At 47.6% G+C, this 16,050-nt stretch overlaps 6 protein-coding genes across 6 annotated transcripts; 2 read left to right on the top strand and 4 right to left on the bottom strand.

Annotated features, from left to right (window-relative positions):
* Positions 1–243: 243 nt before the first annotated feature.
* POJ06DRAFT_246625 (uncharacterized protein) lies at positions 244–6,240 on the bottom strand. The gene is made up of 10 exons (XM_056186807.1): positions 5,769–6,240; positions 5,595–5,715; positions 5,206–5,529; positions 5,027–5,147; positions 4,907–4,977; positions 3,778–4,859; positions 3,588–3,731; positions 3,387–3,532; positions 3,126–3,334; positions 244–3,079 (listed from the first exon to the last, which is right to left on the bottom strand). The coding sequence occupies exons 1-10, from the start codon at positions 5,986–5,988 to the stop codon at positions 550–552; spliced, it is 4,968 nt and encodes a 1,655-aa protein (XP_056046570.1). The 5' UTR covers positions 5,989–6,240; the 3' UTR covers positions 244–549.
* Positions 6,241–6,440: 200 nt separating this feature from the next.
* Positions 6,441–6,854, top strand: POJ06DRAFT_265978 (BTB/POZ protein; the record flags this gene model as incomplete). Its single annotated transcript, XM_056189122.1, has 2 exons — positions 6,441–6,625; positions 6,692–6,854. 2 exons carry the CDS (start codon positions 6,441–6,443, stop codon positions 6,852–6,854), a joined length of 348 nt encoding a protein of 115 aa, XP_056046569.1.
* A 151-nt stretch (positions 6,855–7,005) lies between these two features.
* Positions 7,006–8,401, bottom strand: POJ06DRAFT_193267 (tRNA-splicing endonuclease subunit sen54 N-term-domain-containing protein; the record flags this gene model as incomplete). The annotated part of the gene is made up of 5 exons (XM_056184905.1): positions 7,006–7,261; positions 7,328–7,499; positions 7,554–8,035; positions 8,094–8,222; positions 8,280–8,401. The coding sequence occupies 5 exons, from the start codon at positions 8,399–8,401 to the stop codon at positions 7,006–7,008; spliced, it is 1,161 nt and encodes a 386-aa protein (XP_056046568.1).
* A 491-nt stretch (positions 8,402–8,892) lies between these two features.
* Positions 8,893–10,340, top strand: POJ06DRAFT_246621 (uncharacterized protein). The gene is made up of 2 exons (XM_056186806.1): positions 8,893–9,217; positions 9,274–10,340. The coding sequence occupies exons 1-2, from the start codon at positions 9,037–9,039 to the stop codon at positions 10,218–10,220; spliced, it is 1,128 nt and encodes a 375-aa protein (XP_056046567.1). The 5' UTR covers positions 8,893–9,036; the 3' UTR covers positions 10,221–10,340.
* Position 10,341: 1 nt separating this feature from the next.
* On the bottom strand, positions 10,342–13,699 carry POJ06DRAFT_219330 (uncharacterized protein). Its single transcript, XM_056185588.1, has 4 exons — positions 13,206–13,699; positions 11,951–13,145; positions 11,829–11,897; positions 10,342–11,777 (listed from the first exon to the last, which is right to left on the bottom strand). Exons 1-4 carry the CDS (start codon positions 13,366–13,368, stop codon positions 10,469–10,471), a joined length of 2,736 nt encoding a protein of 911 aa, XP_056046566.1. The 5' UTR covers positions 13,369–13,699; the 3' UTR covers positions 10,342–10,468.
* Positions 13,700–13,731: 32 nt separating this feature from the next.
* Positions 13,732–15,115, bottom strand: POJ06DRAFT_246619 (thioredoxin-like protein). Its single transcript, XM_056186805.1, has 4 exons — positions 14,856–15,115; positions 14,608–14,652; positions 14,245–14,489; positions 13,732–14,190 (listed from the first exon to the last, which is right to left on the bottom strand). Exons 1-4 carry the CDS (start codon positions 14,959–14,961, stop codon positions 14,002–14,004), a joined length of 585 nt encoding a protein of 194 aa, XP_056046565.1. The 5' UTR covers positions 14,962–15,115; the 3' UTR covers positions 13,732–14,001.
* Between the last annotated feature and the right edge of the window lie 935 nt (positions 15,116–16,050).

Below are 16,050 nucleotides of genomic sequence, written 5' to 3'. Positions count from 1 at the left end.
CGTTAATCGAAATAAGATGTATAGCAACGTTGCCAACCTCACAGTCAGCAATTTAATTGCTCGTGACTAAACCAATCGCCCGCCTTATGGCTACCAAATGGCTTTTGCTGTTACTCCAAACGAGCAGCTTTACCAAACCGGGCGCGATATAAGTTTTCGTTTTTTGTGTGCCAGAGTGGTCGCTGTATTGAGCCGTGAAAATGAAAGAACGCGGTATTTTCCGTCGAGTTTATTCGTGGAGAATTTGGAGCTGGACTACGAACATATCAAGCAGACAGAGTTTAAGTTTGACTTCAGGTCCTCAACACTGCGCAAATTCAGTGCAAGCCCGAGCCGGCTGGTCAAAGGCGTGGATTTGAATTCGCAGCTGTCGACCTGTTACCGATTAAGTCCTGTCAGCTATATTACACTATTCTGAAAACGAGCAGAGAACCACAAAAATAGAGACAACGCCACCCTATAAGGGAAAAAGTCCTCAACTATGCCAGCCTGTCACAACAAATATATCCCAATAAAAACCAAGCTGAAATACAATACCAAAGCAAACATCTATGAGTATATTTTTATCGCGCCGGCTCTGTCGACCGAGATGATCAAGCCGTACGGTTTACAAAGCAACGCAATGTCCAAAATCGCGTCAGTGTGGATTTTGAGAATGTTCTGCTGGTGAGAAGTGATTAGAGTGTTTCTCTGTGCCTGCGTTGGCGTAGGTGGTAGGCGAATATTTGGGTTGCGGCGTCGATTTGCTTGTCCAGTGCGTGGTGTGCCGTTTGCAGTTGGGCTGTGGTCGCTGTCGCCATTTGTGGCTGGTGCAACCTCGACGGCATTGCGGAGCTCAGTGTGGATAGCTAGGTGCGATGTCGGAGTCGAGACGCTATAAGTCGGCTTGACGTACTCTGTCAATGGACCGCTGACAATACATGACGAGTCAGGCTTGGCCATATTCCAAAACCGTACATGTCTATCTGCACCTGACGTCACAATGAATGTACCACCACTGGCAGGTCTGGACGTGCCATTGAAAGAGTCCGACATGAAACTGGAATCACCTGAAAAGGTAGTGGCCAAATCTGCCGCACCGATACAGAACGATCTGATTCCTTTCGCAATGCTGGACTCTGTCCGTTCCAGAAGCTGTACTGGATCGCTAGCAAATTGGCTCAGAAGACTGTCGGGAGACTCCTCGTCGACATTGAGAGGCTCGTATCGCTTCTCGATGCTTGCAGTCACACCGCCATCTTCACTCGATGTCCTGTAAACCTCGCGACACTCGTTCTTTTCTACATCCCAAATTGTCACCTCATCTCCGTTTACACACGTGCCACCAGCAACGCAGACCCATCGACCTTTACCACGCGTAGGGTGCAATCCAATTCGATGGATCGGGGTACCGGCTTGTAGTCCCCACGCCTTCAGGCGAATCTGATATCGAATACTCCACACATCCATAATCCCTTTAGAGGTTCCAACAACTAGCCATTCTCGCTTTTTGTCAATGCAGAAACACGTTGGCACACCATGATGTAAAGGATTCTGGAAGGTAAAATCTTCTTTCATGCTTCGCAGATTCAATCCCACTATTCGCGATCTATTCGTCGCCACCATCAGCATTGAACTCGACTGGATCTTGACGTGCTCTATCCAGACCGGCCATTCACCTTCCTCGAATTGATAATTTCGCAACGTGACCAACTTGCCGTATTTTGGAATCCCGCGTCCAGTTGCAGGAGAATAGTCGACTCGAACAACGTTGATAACACCATCTGTAGATCCACTAACAAAGCAATACGTGCTGTCTATGAAACACAAACACCGCACCTTGGCTCCTGGAGCGTGTTTATATGTTTGTCGAGAACGATTCGTGACATTACGCTCAATCTGCAATGCGTCCCAAACTTTCACCGTTCCATCATCTGATGCTGTTACGAAGAAGTAATGGTCCGGCGACACAGCAACACGGTTAACTGGGCCCTTGTGCTCTTCAAAATGTGCAATCAAAACACCATCTGGTCGCCACGGACCGGCATCGGCACTGCTATGCTTTACTAGTGACCGAGGACGAGCGGCAAGAGGAATCAAGGGTCCAAATTCCGGGATATCCTCCATAAATTTCTCAAGATATACTGTGTCCAGTAATTTCAAAATGTATGGATCGTCTCCGGTGTAAGAATGCCCTCTGTAAACTACTGTTTCGATCACTGTCTCGTCCTCCCTAGGCTGGTATGACGAGATCTTCATCGTTTTCATCTCCTTTGGATTCGGCTTCTTATCTTCATTTTTTGGAGAAGATTGTCTATCAAGACGTCCGTACGCAACAGTCGGACTAGTGCTAACATCTGGGGCTGATTTACCAACGTGGTCCCGCTTCTGGATAAAGGATGCAGCGCTCGCCCGACGTCGAAGCTCCCTGGAGATCGTAACATGGTGCTCCAAACCCTCATCTCCCGCGGAAGATGGAGTCTGATCACCTTTGCTTGTACTGGTCTGACTAAGTGAAGTTCCTTTTCCATCCGACGTACTGCCAAAACTAATATTGCTGTCTGCGGTAGGTACTCGTGAAACAGTGGAAGCATTGGTATGCACGCGCGATGGACTGGTCATAAAAATACTAGCCGCGGACGGTCGCGGAGGGGATCCAATCTGAAATATTGGAGCCATCGTGCGAGGTGAGCCTTCAACTCCGTTAAGCCAATGTGGCGGAAAGTCTGCGCGTCTCATGTTCATAGACGACGGCGACCGCCGTTGGTAGCTATCTATTGTCTTTAGTGCATCCAGTAAAGCTGTAGCTGCTCTAAACTGCTTGATAGTGGCTTCAGAGATCGGAGGCTTCGTCACGTGTCGTCGTATTGTTGTTCTCGCGTCGTCGAAGAAATAAGTGTGGAGTTGAACACCCAACTTATTGACTGAGATAACCGAACTCATGTCCGGTCCTGAAGTTTGTTCTCGTCTGATTGGAACCAATCTGTAGTTTCTGTTTGCCTTAGCTATGCGCCATATGTGTTCTCGAAGTGCCACTAGCTTCCACAGATCTTCTTCTTTCAGTCCCATTATTTGCAGCTTCTTGAGCCATGCAATATCTCTGTGTATCATTAGCGTCATTCTTGAGGTTTGAAGTGAGTACATACTCTTCTGTTTTGTAAATCTTCTCAGAAAATCCAATGTCCGCTGACGCCTTGGTAATAGACAGATTATGCAGTGAAGAAGTGATAGAGTACGAACCGTCGAACATTGGAACGATGTCCGACATTCGCTGCTCCTTGGCCGATTTCCAGAAATTTGAATTTTGCGCTTCAGTTGCCCACTTTATCGCTGTATTAAATATTATCCGAGAGAGCTTCTCACACGTTAGTAATTCCCTGACTTGAAAAAGCAATTAAGTCGCATACGGGTGGCTTGGTGAAATCTAGAAGCATGACTTCCGAATAATCTAGAATTTCACATCTCAGGAACGGCTTGACGATAGGTCGAATAATGCAATGCACATCTGCCGGCGACAGCCACTTAGTCACTGCTGATATAAATGCGAACACGCCTGCAGAACATGTTAACTATCCATTACTAATACGGTAATTTGTTTATCGACCTACCCTCACGAATCCATAGATTTGGATGTACTGCAAACCTGACGGTAATACGGACTAGATCCCACAGGTTCGGTCTTTTGATTAGGCCTAGTTCTGCCAGACTCGTAAATGCATAGAGAACCTTCTCCACTACAAATTCCTCCGTATCTGGGTCGCGTTAGATTGATGTTGGACAGACAATGGTCTCACTTACCAGCCAGTGCCTGCACCATTAATGGCATAATGTACTCCTCCAAGCTGTTACCGCCAACAAACGTAGCTAACCCTATGATACCATCGAAGAACGCACCACGCAGTAATGCGTCCTTATCATTCAGATACGTGATTAAGTGGCTAAGAATAATGTCGTTCGCCTTCTGACCTCCAAAGAAAGCACACAGTGGTGAGATTGATCGTAATAATGCCCGTTTCACGGCAGAATCTGGATCAGTTAACATCGAAAGGGCGTGATCTTGAAATTGCTCAACGAGTTCCCTTCGCAACATGTCGAAATATCCTTGATATCCAATCTCGTTGGTGATCCCGTTTTCTGTTTCTGCGTCAATAAGAGTCAACGACGAACCGTCTCTTCGCGCATCTTGAGCCATATCCAAAAAACGCTCGGCGGTTTCTGCCAGAGTTGAAATGCAAGAGGCATAATTAGCACGCACAAAGACCTCTTTGCTGGACAACAGAGGCTGTAATCTCGGCAAGATATATTCTGGAAAAACATTCTCATTCACGGGCGTAATCTTCTTCACCAGCGCCATTAGCTGAGTCAACGACCTCATTGCTGCTACTTTGACGTTCACGAAGTCATCATCCAACAGCGCTACTAAGTACGGAAGACATCGATCCAGTTTGGCTTCGTCCGGTAATTGCTCACCGAGTGCTAGAATTAGGTCGCACGCATGCAGTCTGGCCGTGGCTGTTGCTGTATTCCGGATGGCTGATACAACAATTGATAGGAATATTAACGCGCCGCAGTCTTCAGGCGTCTGTCTCGAAGCTACAGGTAGTGATGCATGGTAGTTGGGAATGTCCAGGTATACCGGTATCGGATCGACGCCCACCTGAGTGGCACTGTGATCTTTTACGTCTGTTCGCGGTTGGTCAAACTTCAAGAAATAGGCGACCTTATCAAATTCATTATAGATCCTCTCAACTCGAAAATCGGCTTCGACATATTGTGCAGGCAGAGACCTATGACCTAATCGAAGAACGCTGGGCTCCGTGATATTCTGGACATACTCATGCAGAAAGTTGTAAAAATAGCTAGGGAACGCCTTGTCGCGCCTTTGACGCGTCAGTACAAGTACGGGTCACGGTCAGCATGGACTTACCATTCCGTTAAATATCCCATCGCCGCGTGGCGATCTTTCGGATCCAAGCTGATCATGTGTCGAACAAGAGACTACAATTTGTCAGCGAAAAGTTGACGATCATGGTGAAATTTGTCGTACCCTTATTTCAACGTCGTCAATTTTTGATAGATCGGGAACAAAGGTGCCACGTCGATATCCGAAAAGTTGAGACAGATTGAAAATAGGTGCTCCCTCTAAAAACAATTCTGCAATGACACATCTACTCATGATTAGTATCCTTCAATATTTCAATTGTAACACATGCAGATCTACCATACCCTAAACTGAAGATATCCATAGCATCCGTCAAGGAGCCCTTCTTTTTCTCGCCTGGACCATAGAATCGTTCTGGAGCTACGTAGCATACGCGACGCAGTGACGTATCAAAGAAAAAGGAGAAATCAGCGGGATCGTCTTCAGGAAGAAATGTAGGCTTGAACGAGGCGAAGTCTGTTAGATAAACCCAGTTCCATGCTGTGACAACAATATTCTCGGTTTTTATATCCCCATGGTGAACGCCATAAGAATGGCATTTGTCAAGTCCAGATAACAATTGGAACGCGATCCATCTCTTTTCGATATTTTCAAGGAACGGACGAATACTTGTGATCAGAATTAGCAACTTTAGATCGGTCACTAGATCGGTCACGTTCGCCTCAACTCTTACCTTATTCTATCATACAAAATGTTTCCAAAATACTGACGAACCAAATATCCCGCGCGTTCCGTTTCGACAATTTTGCTATATCCTATCGCATGAGAAGCTTCAAGTAAAGCTTCACGCTCATCTGTTGGATACTTAGTAGGAACTCATAAGAGAATGTGTCAGGGACCAACGTACTTGTCAACTGTCGCTGAAATGTCCGAAGAGACAAATTTGCCATGGGCTTGATAAATATCTTCACGATGACAAGGCCGTCTTTATGCCGCCCTCTAACAGTCTTCATGAAGCGCGCAGATCCACATGTCTTGTCATACTGAATATCACCCAACTCATCTACATACGAATCAATTCCCACAGTCGGCGCCGACGGTGTCACCTGGGATATCTGATTTCCCATCTTGCAACCCCCTTGAACCGTCACCCTGAGACTTGACGGGTACCCACAACACTCGAACGGAGTAACCTGAATTAAGAAAGTAGTTGGTCTATGAGCAAGGTACGAGACCGTTGCCTCTGGCGCAACGTCGAATTATTCAACGGGATTAGTGACGCAATGTCCCTCGCTCTGAATCAGATCCAGGATGCCGGGCTAACGAACTCGCCGCAATGATAACTGACGTAAATACGAAACTGCAGTTGGAACTTAATGGTGTGAATCCAATTATGAGATTACTGCCGCGCTATCAGCCAGGCAAGCGTTCCCCTAATCCACTACGTCATGCGGCTTCGCGTCACAAAACGTAGGCTCGTAGTGAGGGTGAAGGCGCGTCTCTAACCTGTTAACTAATTGCGCAGAACGAAAGGCAGTTAACAGATTCAACCTCGTTGCAACTCCGATAAAGACTAAAAATGAGTGGAGATAGTTCTGGGGACTCAAGTGATAAGGAGTACGTGCGCCTAGTCTCGTCGGATGGATTTGAATACTCAATTTTACGATCAGCGGCATCTGTCTCTGGAACCCTGCGGGGAATGCTCAGTCAGTCGTCGAACTTCGTAGAAGCAAAACAAAATCGGGTTGTTTTACCTAATATAAGGTATGTTACTAGCCACTATTATGGTTACTAGACTTGTCAGTAGAATGCTAATATACTTCGTATTAGTGGTGTACTTTTGGAGAAAGTATGCGAGTATCTGTACTACAACCTCAAGCATCAGAATAACCCGGGAAATATTCCTGAGTTTGATGTACCGCCAGAAATGGCATTGGAACTATTAGTTGCCTCCGATTTCTTGGATGGTATGAACAGTTTGTATCAGGAGTAGATTAGTGGGCTAATCTTCATTTAGTTTAATATTGGGATTTTGGAGTTGGGGGTCTGCTCTGCTTAGATTGCTTGTCGATATTGCAACTCTAATGTACATTTCATCCTTTCTTATGTGACACCAAGCTATTGTACAATATATTCTGCTATGTCTATCTTTTCTTTGTTGAGTGATATTTCGATAGCCTGTTATTAGCAGTATGTCTCTCATAGATGTGCTCATCTCCAAAGGAGACGTCACCTAATGTCATGAAACTAATAATACCGTAATCAACAACACCAATAATCACGTTCTTGTACCCTTCTCTCAATCTCTCCTGAGAAGTTGATGTAGAGTCATGGCAAGCGGGTAATGTTGAAAGCAAGGCACCAGCTTGGGCCAGCGTAGGCATTTTATCTTTCTGCGCACTATTACACAATTAGCTCTTGTTTATATCGGGCAACCTACTTTAGATAGACCTCAAATGTGCTTACTTTACGACAACCACTCTGAAATCTGGTTCACCCGGGTTCGATTTCTTAAAGGACGGTCTCGGTTTCCAAACATTGTAGGCTACCTTAAATGGAGCAACTGTGGATTTGGGAGTAACATGCGAGCCTCTGTGACTATAAAATGGAATTATCTGTAATTCTCTGTAAATTGAGTCTAGAGTCTCCATTAATTTCATGTTCATAATATCGCCTTTGCAACGTATCATACCGTACGACCTCCATACACCTCCACATATAATTGGCCCGAAGGACGGGATTTGCTTCGCAATAGCGCGCCGTAAACCTGTACAGAAAGAATCGAACTTTTGAAGCAAAAACTTCCAAAGTCTGCCTATCCGGCAGCTGTCCGGCTTCTGTACTACCTGTTCTTCACCAGATTCGTCGAAAGACGTCGCCCGTTGTACTATGAATCCTAGCCGTTTTAAGTAAGCGTATACTAGGTATCGCTCATGGCCCTGGCAAGCACCTAAGCACGCCGCATAACAAGCTTGCAAAGAAATTTTCAAATCGCCCCTTGCATTGTATAGAGACATGCTACCGCGTTCCACTAGGTATATAACTTCTTCTGGCAAAAGCCAAATAGTGCCGCTTGAATCAGCCTTGCCTATACTCTTGAAATGCGGACCTCGAGCAACTAACACTTTAGCCTTGCGTAAATGTGGATACCAAATGCCTGAAATATGGACCTTGCTATGCACAGTATAAAGTTAGACAAAATACTAAATATCTGGAATGACATAAATTATACCTTGTATGCTGCCGTTCTCCATTTAAGGCCGTATACATTGCTTGTCTGCTCTCGTCAACATTGTTCCTGTCAGACGCGGATCCTGTCGGCTCGTATTCTTTCTCGCCTCGCTTAGGCAATGATTTCTTACTACAGCTGGCTGTTAGCTGTCACTCCCACCAATTGAGCATACACAAATAGTCTTACTCGGATCCGATTGTTGCTAGCATACGCCAGTCTTGCTGCTCATCGTCCGATTCTGCATTTTCATGTTCTCCATGGCCTGGCGCAACCGGAACGTTGTCATAGTCATTGTCAAGATCGTCCATAATAACACTTCGAAGATCCGGGTTCATAGGGTCTCTTTCAAAGTGAGGATTTGTAACGAAGTCAGCTAATTAGACGGCACTGATGGTGCCAGTATAGGGGATGCAATTTCTACAGTTAGCAGCAGTAAAAACAGTCGTTGGCACCAAGGGTTTTGTATTGCGGAGTTCCCCTGAAAGCGCGTGGGCTTCAGCAATTTTCCGGTCCTGTTCCCGAAATTCTTAATATTCGCTTTCGTAATGTAGTGTGTGTATAATTTTTGTGACTTAGAGTATTGCATTGGCGTTAGAGGCAAGATATTCGTCTCCTAAATTAATAATAGTCAGGTCAAAAGTAGGTGAGCAGGTGCATGGGGTAAGGGCTGTATGCGGCCAGGAATTCTGATGACATGGGGACAATAATGTAAGGGGTTAGTACAGACTCTCCCACAGTCCTCACGATGAGTTGGGCTTCATTTACCCTGACTACTAATGTCCCAACATATGATGCCAGGGGAAAGTTCACCAACCAAAGCATTAATCATCCTTCTGAAGCCATTTCCATATATTAACAGAGTCCGGACATCTTGTCAAGTCTCGTCTTTATTCGTTTGATTGTGTATTACTGACAACTACACAATATTTGATTCAACGAAATCATGCCGTCCTCGCAGGATCCACTACGGCTTTCGAACGTCATCGATATTCTACGCCGCGAGCTGGCACAAGCAGAGTCATCGCGACAAATATCGTCTCCCATTGAATCGCTGGCCTTAATTTGCCACAGTGCAATGTTAGCAGTGGGATTCCAGTTTCTGGGAACCGATGAAGATAATTCCAGTATGTCTGCAGTTATGTACGACGATGGGATCAAAGCTAACGCTGACCCGGAATAGATAGCGGTCCATTACCAAGTGTGCCTTCCTCACAGTCGCATTTTTCGTTCCGATATAAGCATAATCAATCTTCGCTATCTCCATTTCTTCTCACAGTCTCTAAGCTGGGGCCGAAATGCGTGATATCAGCGTTGTCCCAAGGCAACGACGAGCATACGTTCAGCTTCGACGTTAGGATTACGGACATAGTCCCTTCGTCGCTGACATTCCCAATGTCGCCCACAACGACATTCACAACGTCAGAGGAATCTGTCAGCAACTTCATCAATGCGTTCAAGAAAAACATTATTCAAGCGCTTATCCCGAGTCTACAAAAAGAAGGATACACGGAAGAGCGCGCCGAGTCAGAGCAAGACTCGCACGACAACCTCCCGCCACCGCCATACTCCGACCGCAGCGCGCCAGAACGCCCGTCAGGCGGCAGACTCCCCCCACCATTGGCCGGTGGTGTCCCGCTCGTGCCGCGGCCAGAGCCTGTTCCGGGAGTGATTCCACGGCACCCAGCGCCAGCGCCAATGGCTGGTCCACCCGGGTTTGAAGACGAGTACGAGATACTGAGTGGGCCGAGGGGAGCACTGCCGTTTGATGGACGCTCCCCGTTTTCGATCGGTGACGATGATTTGAATCCACCTGGACTTGGATCGCGGCCGGGACTGACGCCTGGGCTGACGGGGCCGTATTATGGTGGTGAAGGCATGAGGGGTATGTACCCGTCGGATGATCACCCACTGTTTGCAGGTCGGCGGAGTAACAGTGGTGCTGGCTTGGGTGCTGGTGGTATTAGGCCACCGGGCGCGAGATGGGACGAGCCGTTTGATCCTTCTGGTGGGTTAGGAGACGGAGCACCTGGCAGACAAGGTGGTCGCGGGAGGTTCCCGAACGGCGGCGGGTTCCCTGGCGGTGGTGGGTTTGGCTCTTCCGGTGGATTTGGTGGGGGATTTATTTGAATCTGCTGTGTCAATTCTCATTTCTTTTCAAGGTGTTTTGCGGTCGATTATTGGAATTATGGAATTTGATGGTACAAATCGTGTATATTAGGCACTAGCCGTTAGCAATGAATACGTTCGTTTATTAACGTCATACTATACAGCACTTAATTCCAAAAAAGTATATCTATAAATATCGTCTTGAAGTCGAAATCCACGCGATTATAAATATTTCCAAATTATTCCCAAACTACAAGAATCCCGCATAATTAAGTGTCCCGTTGAGCCTGCATATTCTCAACAAGCATAGCATTCATATGCTCTAGCATCTCTTTCATTTTGTATACTTGCTCTTCTAGACCTCTGATCCTAACATTCGACTGGTCGGCGTACAAGCCAAGGAAATCGTCATCGTCGTCGTCCTCATCCTCATCCTCACCCGCATCTTGAATGTCGTCCTCATCTTCGTCATCAATATCGTCAAGAAAATCGTCGTCTTCGCCGCCCGCAATGGCCTCATGCCCACCATCGATCATAGTATTCTCCGATCGAATTGGGGGCGAGAGCGACGACATTCTGAAATGCTCTTCATCGCTGCCAAAATCAGACGCAGCGCGAGCAGGCGCTAACGCATTGGCGCCATCCACGTGCGGCATCGCGGCAGCAGTAATATCCGACATCTCAGATCTCTCATCCGACGACACAGCAGGTAATGTTATACTTCTGCGTCTGCGCAAGTCGCGGAGCAGCGAAATCGCGATTCTACTTCGCCTAACCTGCTTCAAGTGCGCGGAATCACTGCCAGCTGATATACCAGTCGATTGTGCATCTCTCTTGGGAGGCGTCGAGAACGTGGTCGCTCGGTCGAACGTTAGCCCATGAGGGGTCGTGGCCGGCTGCGCAGTCTGACTTTCATTCGCGGCAGTCCTAGCAATCGATCCTGTCGACGCACTAGACGCGAGTGGCGGTCGTTCAGCGGCACTATTCACTGCACTCACACTAGCCGATCGCTTAGACACAATCGCGCTTTTCCTAGTTTTCCTTCTCTTCGCAACATCTGCCCCGCTCTTGTTGTTTGCACCTGTTCCGTTCGCGCGACCGAAGCTGTTGCTTCGACTATTAGTGAACTTACTCTGCGACCCGTCTTCGCCAGATGCAAACACACTGCGTGCAAGTCCCGGCTCAGTTCCCGACAAGATAACTTGATTGGCGACAAGCAATCCCTGTGAAATGCGGCCCCCCCTACCACTGGCAGCGTACGGAGATCCGTATTGTGGCGGCCAAAGCTTTTTCTTGCTGTTTGTGGAGCGAATGTGGAGCAGCGACGAGTGGTTCTCGCGTATCGAGGCGAGGCGATATCGCACGTTCTCGTAAATCCAGAGCAACGCGACAAACGGTGCGTGTGTGACCTTGAGGATATAGATACGAAGATTGCGATATTCGGTGTGATTAAGGAACAGGCGAAGTGGACGAATTAAGATCCCGATAAGATTCAATGGTGGGTAAAAGTATGTTACGCGGTCGGAGGTCGTGATTGATTCCATCACCGAAGATGAAAAGAGGAGCATGTATTCCTCACTGAGTGTCTATTAGTGATGTGGCGTGAATTGGTTTCAGAAGGAGTCTTACTTCGCATTGTTCATCATTTTGCCGAACCGCTGCGAGAGAATCGAAATGACAACCGTGATGAGCAAGATGCTATTTAGTAAATTAGTAGCATTCGTGAAGCTAATTCATCAGATCGCCCTTACTTGGTTAATATAACGAAAACCAACATCAGCGGCGGTCCAAAAATAGGAGAAATCTCAGACGCGGCGTCCAGACCGTCATAAGGCGCACCAAAAAAGACACGGATCAGTAGCCATGCCATACCATTCACAGAAAAATGCTCACGTCCAAGAAAGCTGAAGGTTGTCAAAAATCCAAGGTACAAAATGATAATCAGCACCAAGACTTTCAAGAAATCCTTTGTCATTTGCTTCAAGCAGGGGAGTAGAGTTCCAAAATACGGCGAGATAGCCAAGGATGAGAACACGCGTGGTACTAAGAGCAATGCTTCCAGGGACAAGACATCAAACGCGGCGTGCGCATACCGTTCTTGGTTTAGAGGCAAAACCACACTAATGAGTCTAACAACAAAAAATGTCAAGAAAATAACAATCATTGCCAGATCAAACGCGCTCCAATAGTCTGACGCATAGTATCGTATACTCCCGGATTCTCTGACCTGGCCGATCTCTTCGTACACGAATCCCGCAAACCAGACATCAAGCGCGATTTCGAGGACGGTTACGCGCGTGGTGTTTCGCTCCGTCAACACAGCATAGTATAGCGCGAGCAAGACGGCGTAATTCACCATCATGAAGAACATCCTGTACCTTGGCACACGCAGACGCGAATACCAATCGTTGCCGGGTCGCCGGGGGTTGTAGAAGGACGCCTTCTTTTTTGATTGAACCGAAATGCTGTCCCAGAACACAATTCTGCCTTCCCATATGGAGGAAATCACCTTTTCAACCGAGCGAGATAGCAGGAATTTTTTCGCGTCGCCAAGAATAGCTAATTCAAGTGCACTTAACCCCATAGCAGACTCAGTAACATAGGGCGCGTCTTCGCCGGCTCCTCTCTCGATGTCAATGTCTGCAGTAGCACGATCCTCCGCTAATAAAGACGTGGCTTCCGTCAGAGGCGGCGTGACAGTAGACGCAGATAGAGACGGGGTCACTGTCCCAGACGACGCCGTGTTTTTTCGCGGAATCTCGTAAGTCAAGAACTGGATCAGCTCGGGCTCGGGTAAATGCCCGGCATAGCGAAGAGCAACCAGTTCTGCGGTGTATGCTCGCGCCTCGTGGATCGCACGGTCATCTTCCTGAACAGAGAAATCAATGCGAGCAGCTAATAGCGCGGCAATAATTGCGGGATGTCGAGTTTGCTCGAGTGATCGTACTGCGATAGGATAGCGTCAGTTTCTATGCAGATCAGTTTGCCCAAAACTCCGAAACGTACCAAGAGGTCTTATCAAATGCGTCGAAAATGGCGGGCCACGAAGTTGCTCGTATGAATACGGGGAATCCACTGTCCGGGCAATATGAAGCTCAATTTGGTACAGTAGAGACGAGAAGGGAAGGTGTTCGTCAAAGACAGGGAACGGCTGTGCCTTGCGATCCATGGTACTCTAAAATATCGGTGGTGACCCACCCGCGGCCAGCGTGTTTATATTCCTGTCTTCTGTCTCTATATAGTTTGGACCTGTTGAAGCAATTCAGAATTGCTGACCCTCGAGATATGCGCAGATATGTAGAATGTTTAGGGATCGTTACTACATCTACGCCAGACAGTAGTGGGAGTTTCAAGGTGGCTCGCTTGTCGCAGGTGTCGCAGCATCGCATCCATCTATTTTGGTATGCGGCGCCCGACGAACTCTCTTTTTGCATGTGGGCAAAAGTTGGCGGCGAATGCACCGTAATACGGAATCAGTACATCTCAGCCCCTGACTTGGTGCAATGTATGTTAACACTTCCAGAGAACTTGACCGAGGAAATATTACATTGTATTAGGTAAAGTCTATATATTGACGAAAAAAAATCTATCCCGACCTCTATTTATATCATACTAGTATCATCAAACGCAAATAACGTAAGTCGGCTCTTTATACAAGTCATAAGCATATCGCTCCTCTTTTTGACATAAATAGTGTATCTCTGTAACGCCATCGATCTATCTACGATTCTCCTTTCTATTTCATAGTAAAATACCGTCATCTTCTTTGCAGCCGCCAATTCAGTACAACGTCCTGTCACATTCAGTGACTGGAGAAGTACTCGAGCGAGCCCTTTGGATCCGGCTTCATGGTGTCATCACCCTTCTGCCAGTTGGCAGGGCAGACCTCACCATACTCGTCCGTGAACTGGAAGGCATCGAGGAGACGGAGAGTCTCCTCGACGTTGCGGCCGACGGGAAGGTCATTGATGGTGACCTGTCGCACATTGCCCTGGCCAAAACGTCAGCAATTGTTGCAATTATACAATACTTTTGAGTGAAATACCTTGGGGTCAATGATAAAGATACCACGGAGAGCAACACCCTCCTCCTCAAGAAGGACACCATAGTCCTTGGAGAGAGTGTGGTTCTTGTCGGAGATCAATGGGATGCCAATGGGGCCGAGACCACCATCCTTGCGAGTAACATTGGTCCAGGCAAGAAGAGAGTATTCCGAGTCGACGGAAGCAAAGGCAATCTCTGCTCCACGCTCCTTGAACTTGGGAGCAGCATCAGAGTACGCAATGATCTCTATTGTAGGGTTCGGGTTAGCCTCTGTTGCCAGCCTATCTTCGCGGTGGAAATTCGAAGAAGATTCGAAAGAACCAGGAACCCCCGGCAGAGAAAGATTGAAAAACTTAATACATACCAGTAGGGCAGACGAAAGTGAAAGCCATAGGGATGAAAGCGAGGACTAAATTGACAGTTGTGGTTAGTAAGGAGTGCGACATCTAGAATGGAGCACGAATAATCTGCCACAATCACCCCAAGGCAATTTCGTCAATTGCACAGGCAATTCGAGGACAAATAGTAAAGTGCAGTCCGGTAAATAAAACTGCACGTACCAGATCACTCTGGTACGTGCAATTGACATAAAACTGGAACGGAGCGACTTACTGAACCACTTGCCCTTGAACTGGTCAAGGGTGATGTCCTCGAAGGCGCCGTCGATGACAGCGGTCTTCTTGAAAGATGGGGCGGGCTGTTGAACGAAGACGGTCATTGCGATTAAACAAACGTAGAATTGAGCGATAAAAGTGAGTGGAGGAGGAAGAACAGCAGTTGGCGATTGTTAAGAGTAGCGGAAGTCGAAGCCGGTTGGGCGAGCTGCCGATAAGGATATATACGGCCGGCAGGGGCAATCCATGACGGAGGCGAATAAGGGCCAAGTGGAGATGTGCGTGGCAAACAGGGCAGAACCGCCGCGTGGTTCGACGAATGCGCCAGAACGGGCATGACGACGTGCACTATTTATCAGTCCGGCCCAGACCGGTGGCCTTACACATCCACCGACGTGCGCAGACCGCCCATGCTTAGTTGACATGGTCAAATGGTGCGACGCCATTGCCCCAAGCGTTGGCAATCTAGTAACATTACGCACGTATCTACTCATTCTACTCAGTCATCAACTCAGTCTCCGTGGCGAACACCTGTCGGTAGAGTGTTGATTTGAGGTCGCAATGCTGAACGTTAGTTGCTATATTCGCAATGACAGGCATCCCGGACCAGACCGAGGCCCAAGGAACGCACGGGGCACTTCAACCTCAAGAACTAGCTAACATCCTTCCTTACGTCGGCTCACTTCGCTGTGTAATACTCAGTGTCTGCAATCGCTGTGCGCGATGCCAATAATAATGTCGCGGCCATGACGCATTGCCTACTATATTGGTGCTTCTATCTCTGTCATGCTTCCATCATCGTCTTCGGTCTTCGCGGCCATTGCGATAAATGCTGGACCCCTGACGGCAGTGTACTTTAACCCTGAACTCTGCTGCCTACTTGCCCACCACAGCGAGCCGCTCCAATTTGCGCGGCGCAAGTTTGTTACTCAACGAGTTAGTCAGAGTCCATTTCTAGACCAAAGGTCGGGCGGGTCGGCTGCTTGTGTCACAACTCTTCGTCAACCCTATCGCACACTGTGTGAATTCCGAACCACTTGCCCCCTTCTCTACTTATAACGTCACGCTGACCAATTATGCCGTGGTTTGGACTCTTCCCACCTCGTTGGCGCTAGTCATCCTTCATGTTTCATCAGTTGCTTGGTCCCGCCGGTGGTTTGTTACTAAAATTTAAAATTACGCAACTTCAGGCA

This window comes from Lipomyces tetrasporus (genome assembly GCF_029532465.1).
Source record: "Lipomyces tetrasporus strain NRRL Y-64009 chromosome Unknown POJ06scaffold_2, whole genome shotgun sequence".
Classification (NCBI taxonomy): domain Eukaryota; kingdom Fungi; phylum Ascomycota; class Lipomycetes; order Lipomycetales; family Lipomycetaceae; genus Lipomyces; species Lipomyces tetrasporus.
Note: the sequence above shows the minus strand (reverse complement) of the source record. Positions and strands in the feature narration are given on the sequence as shown.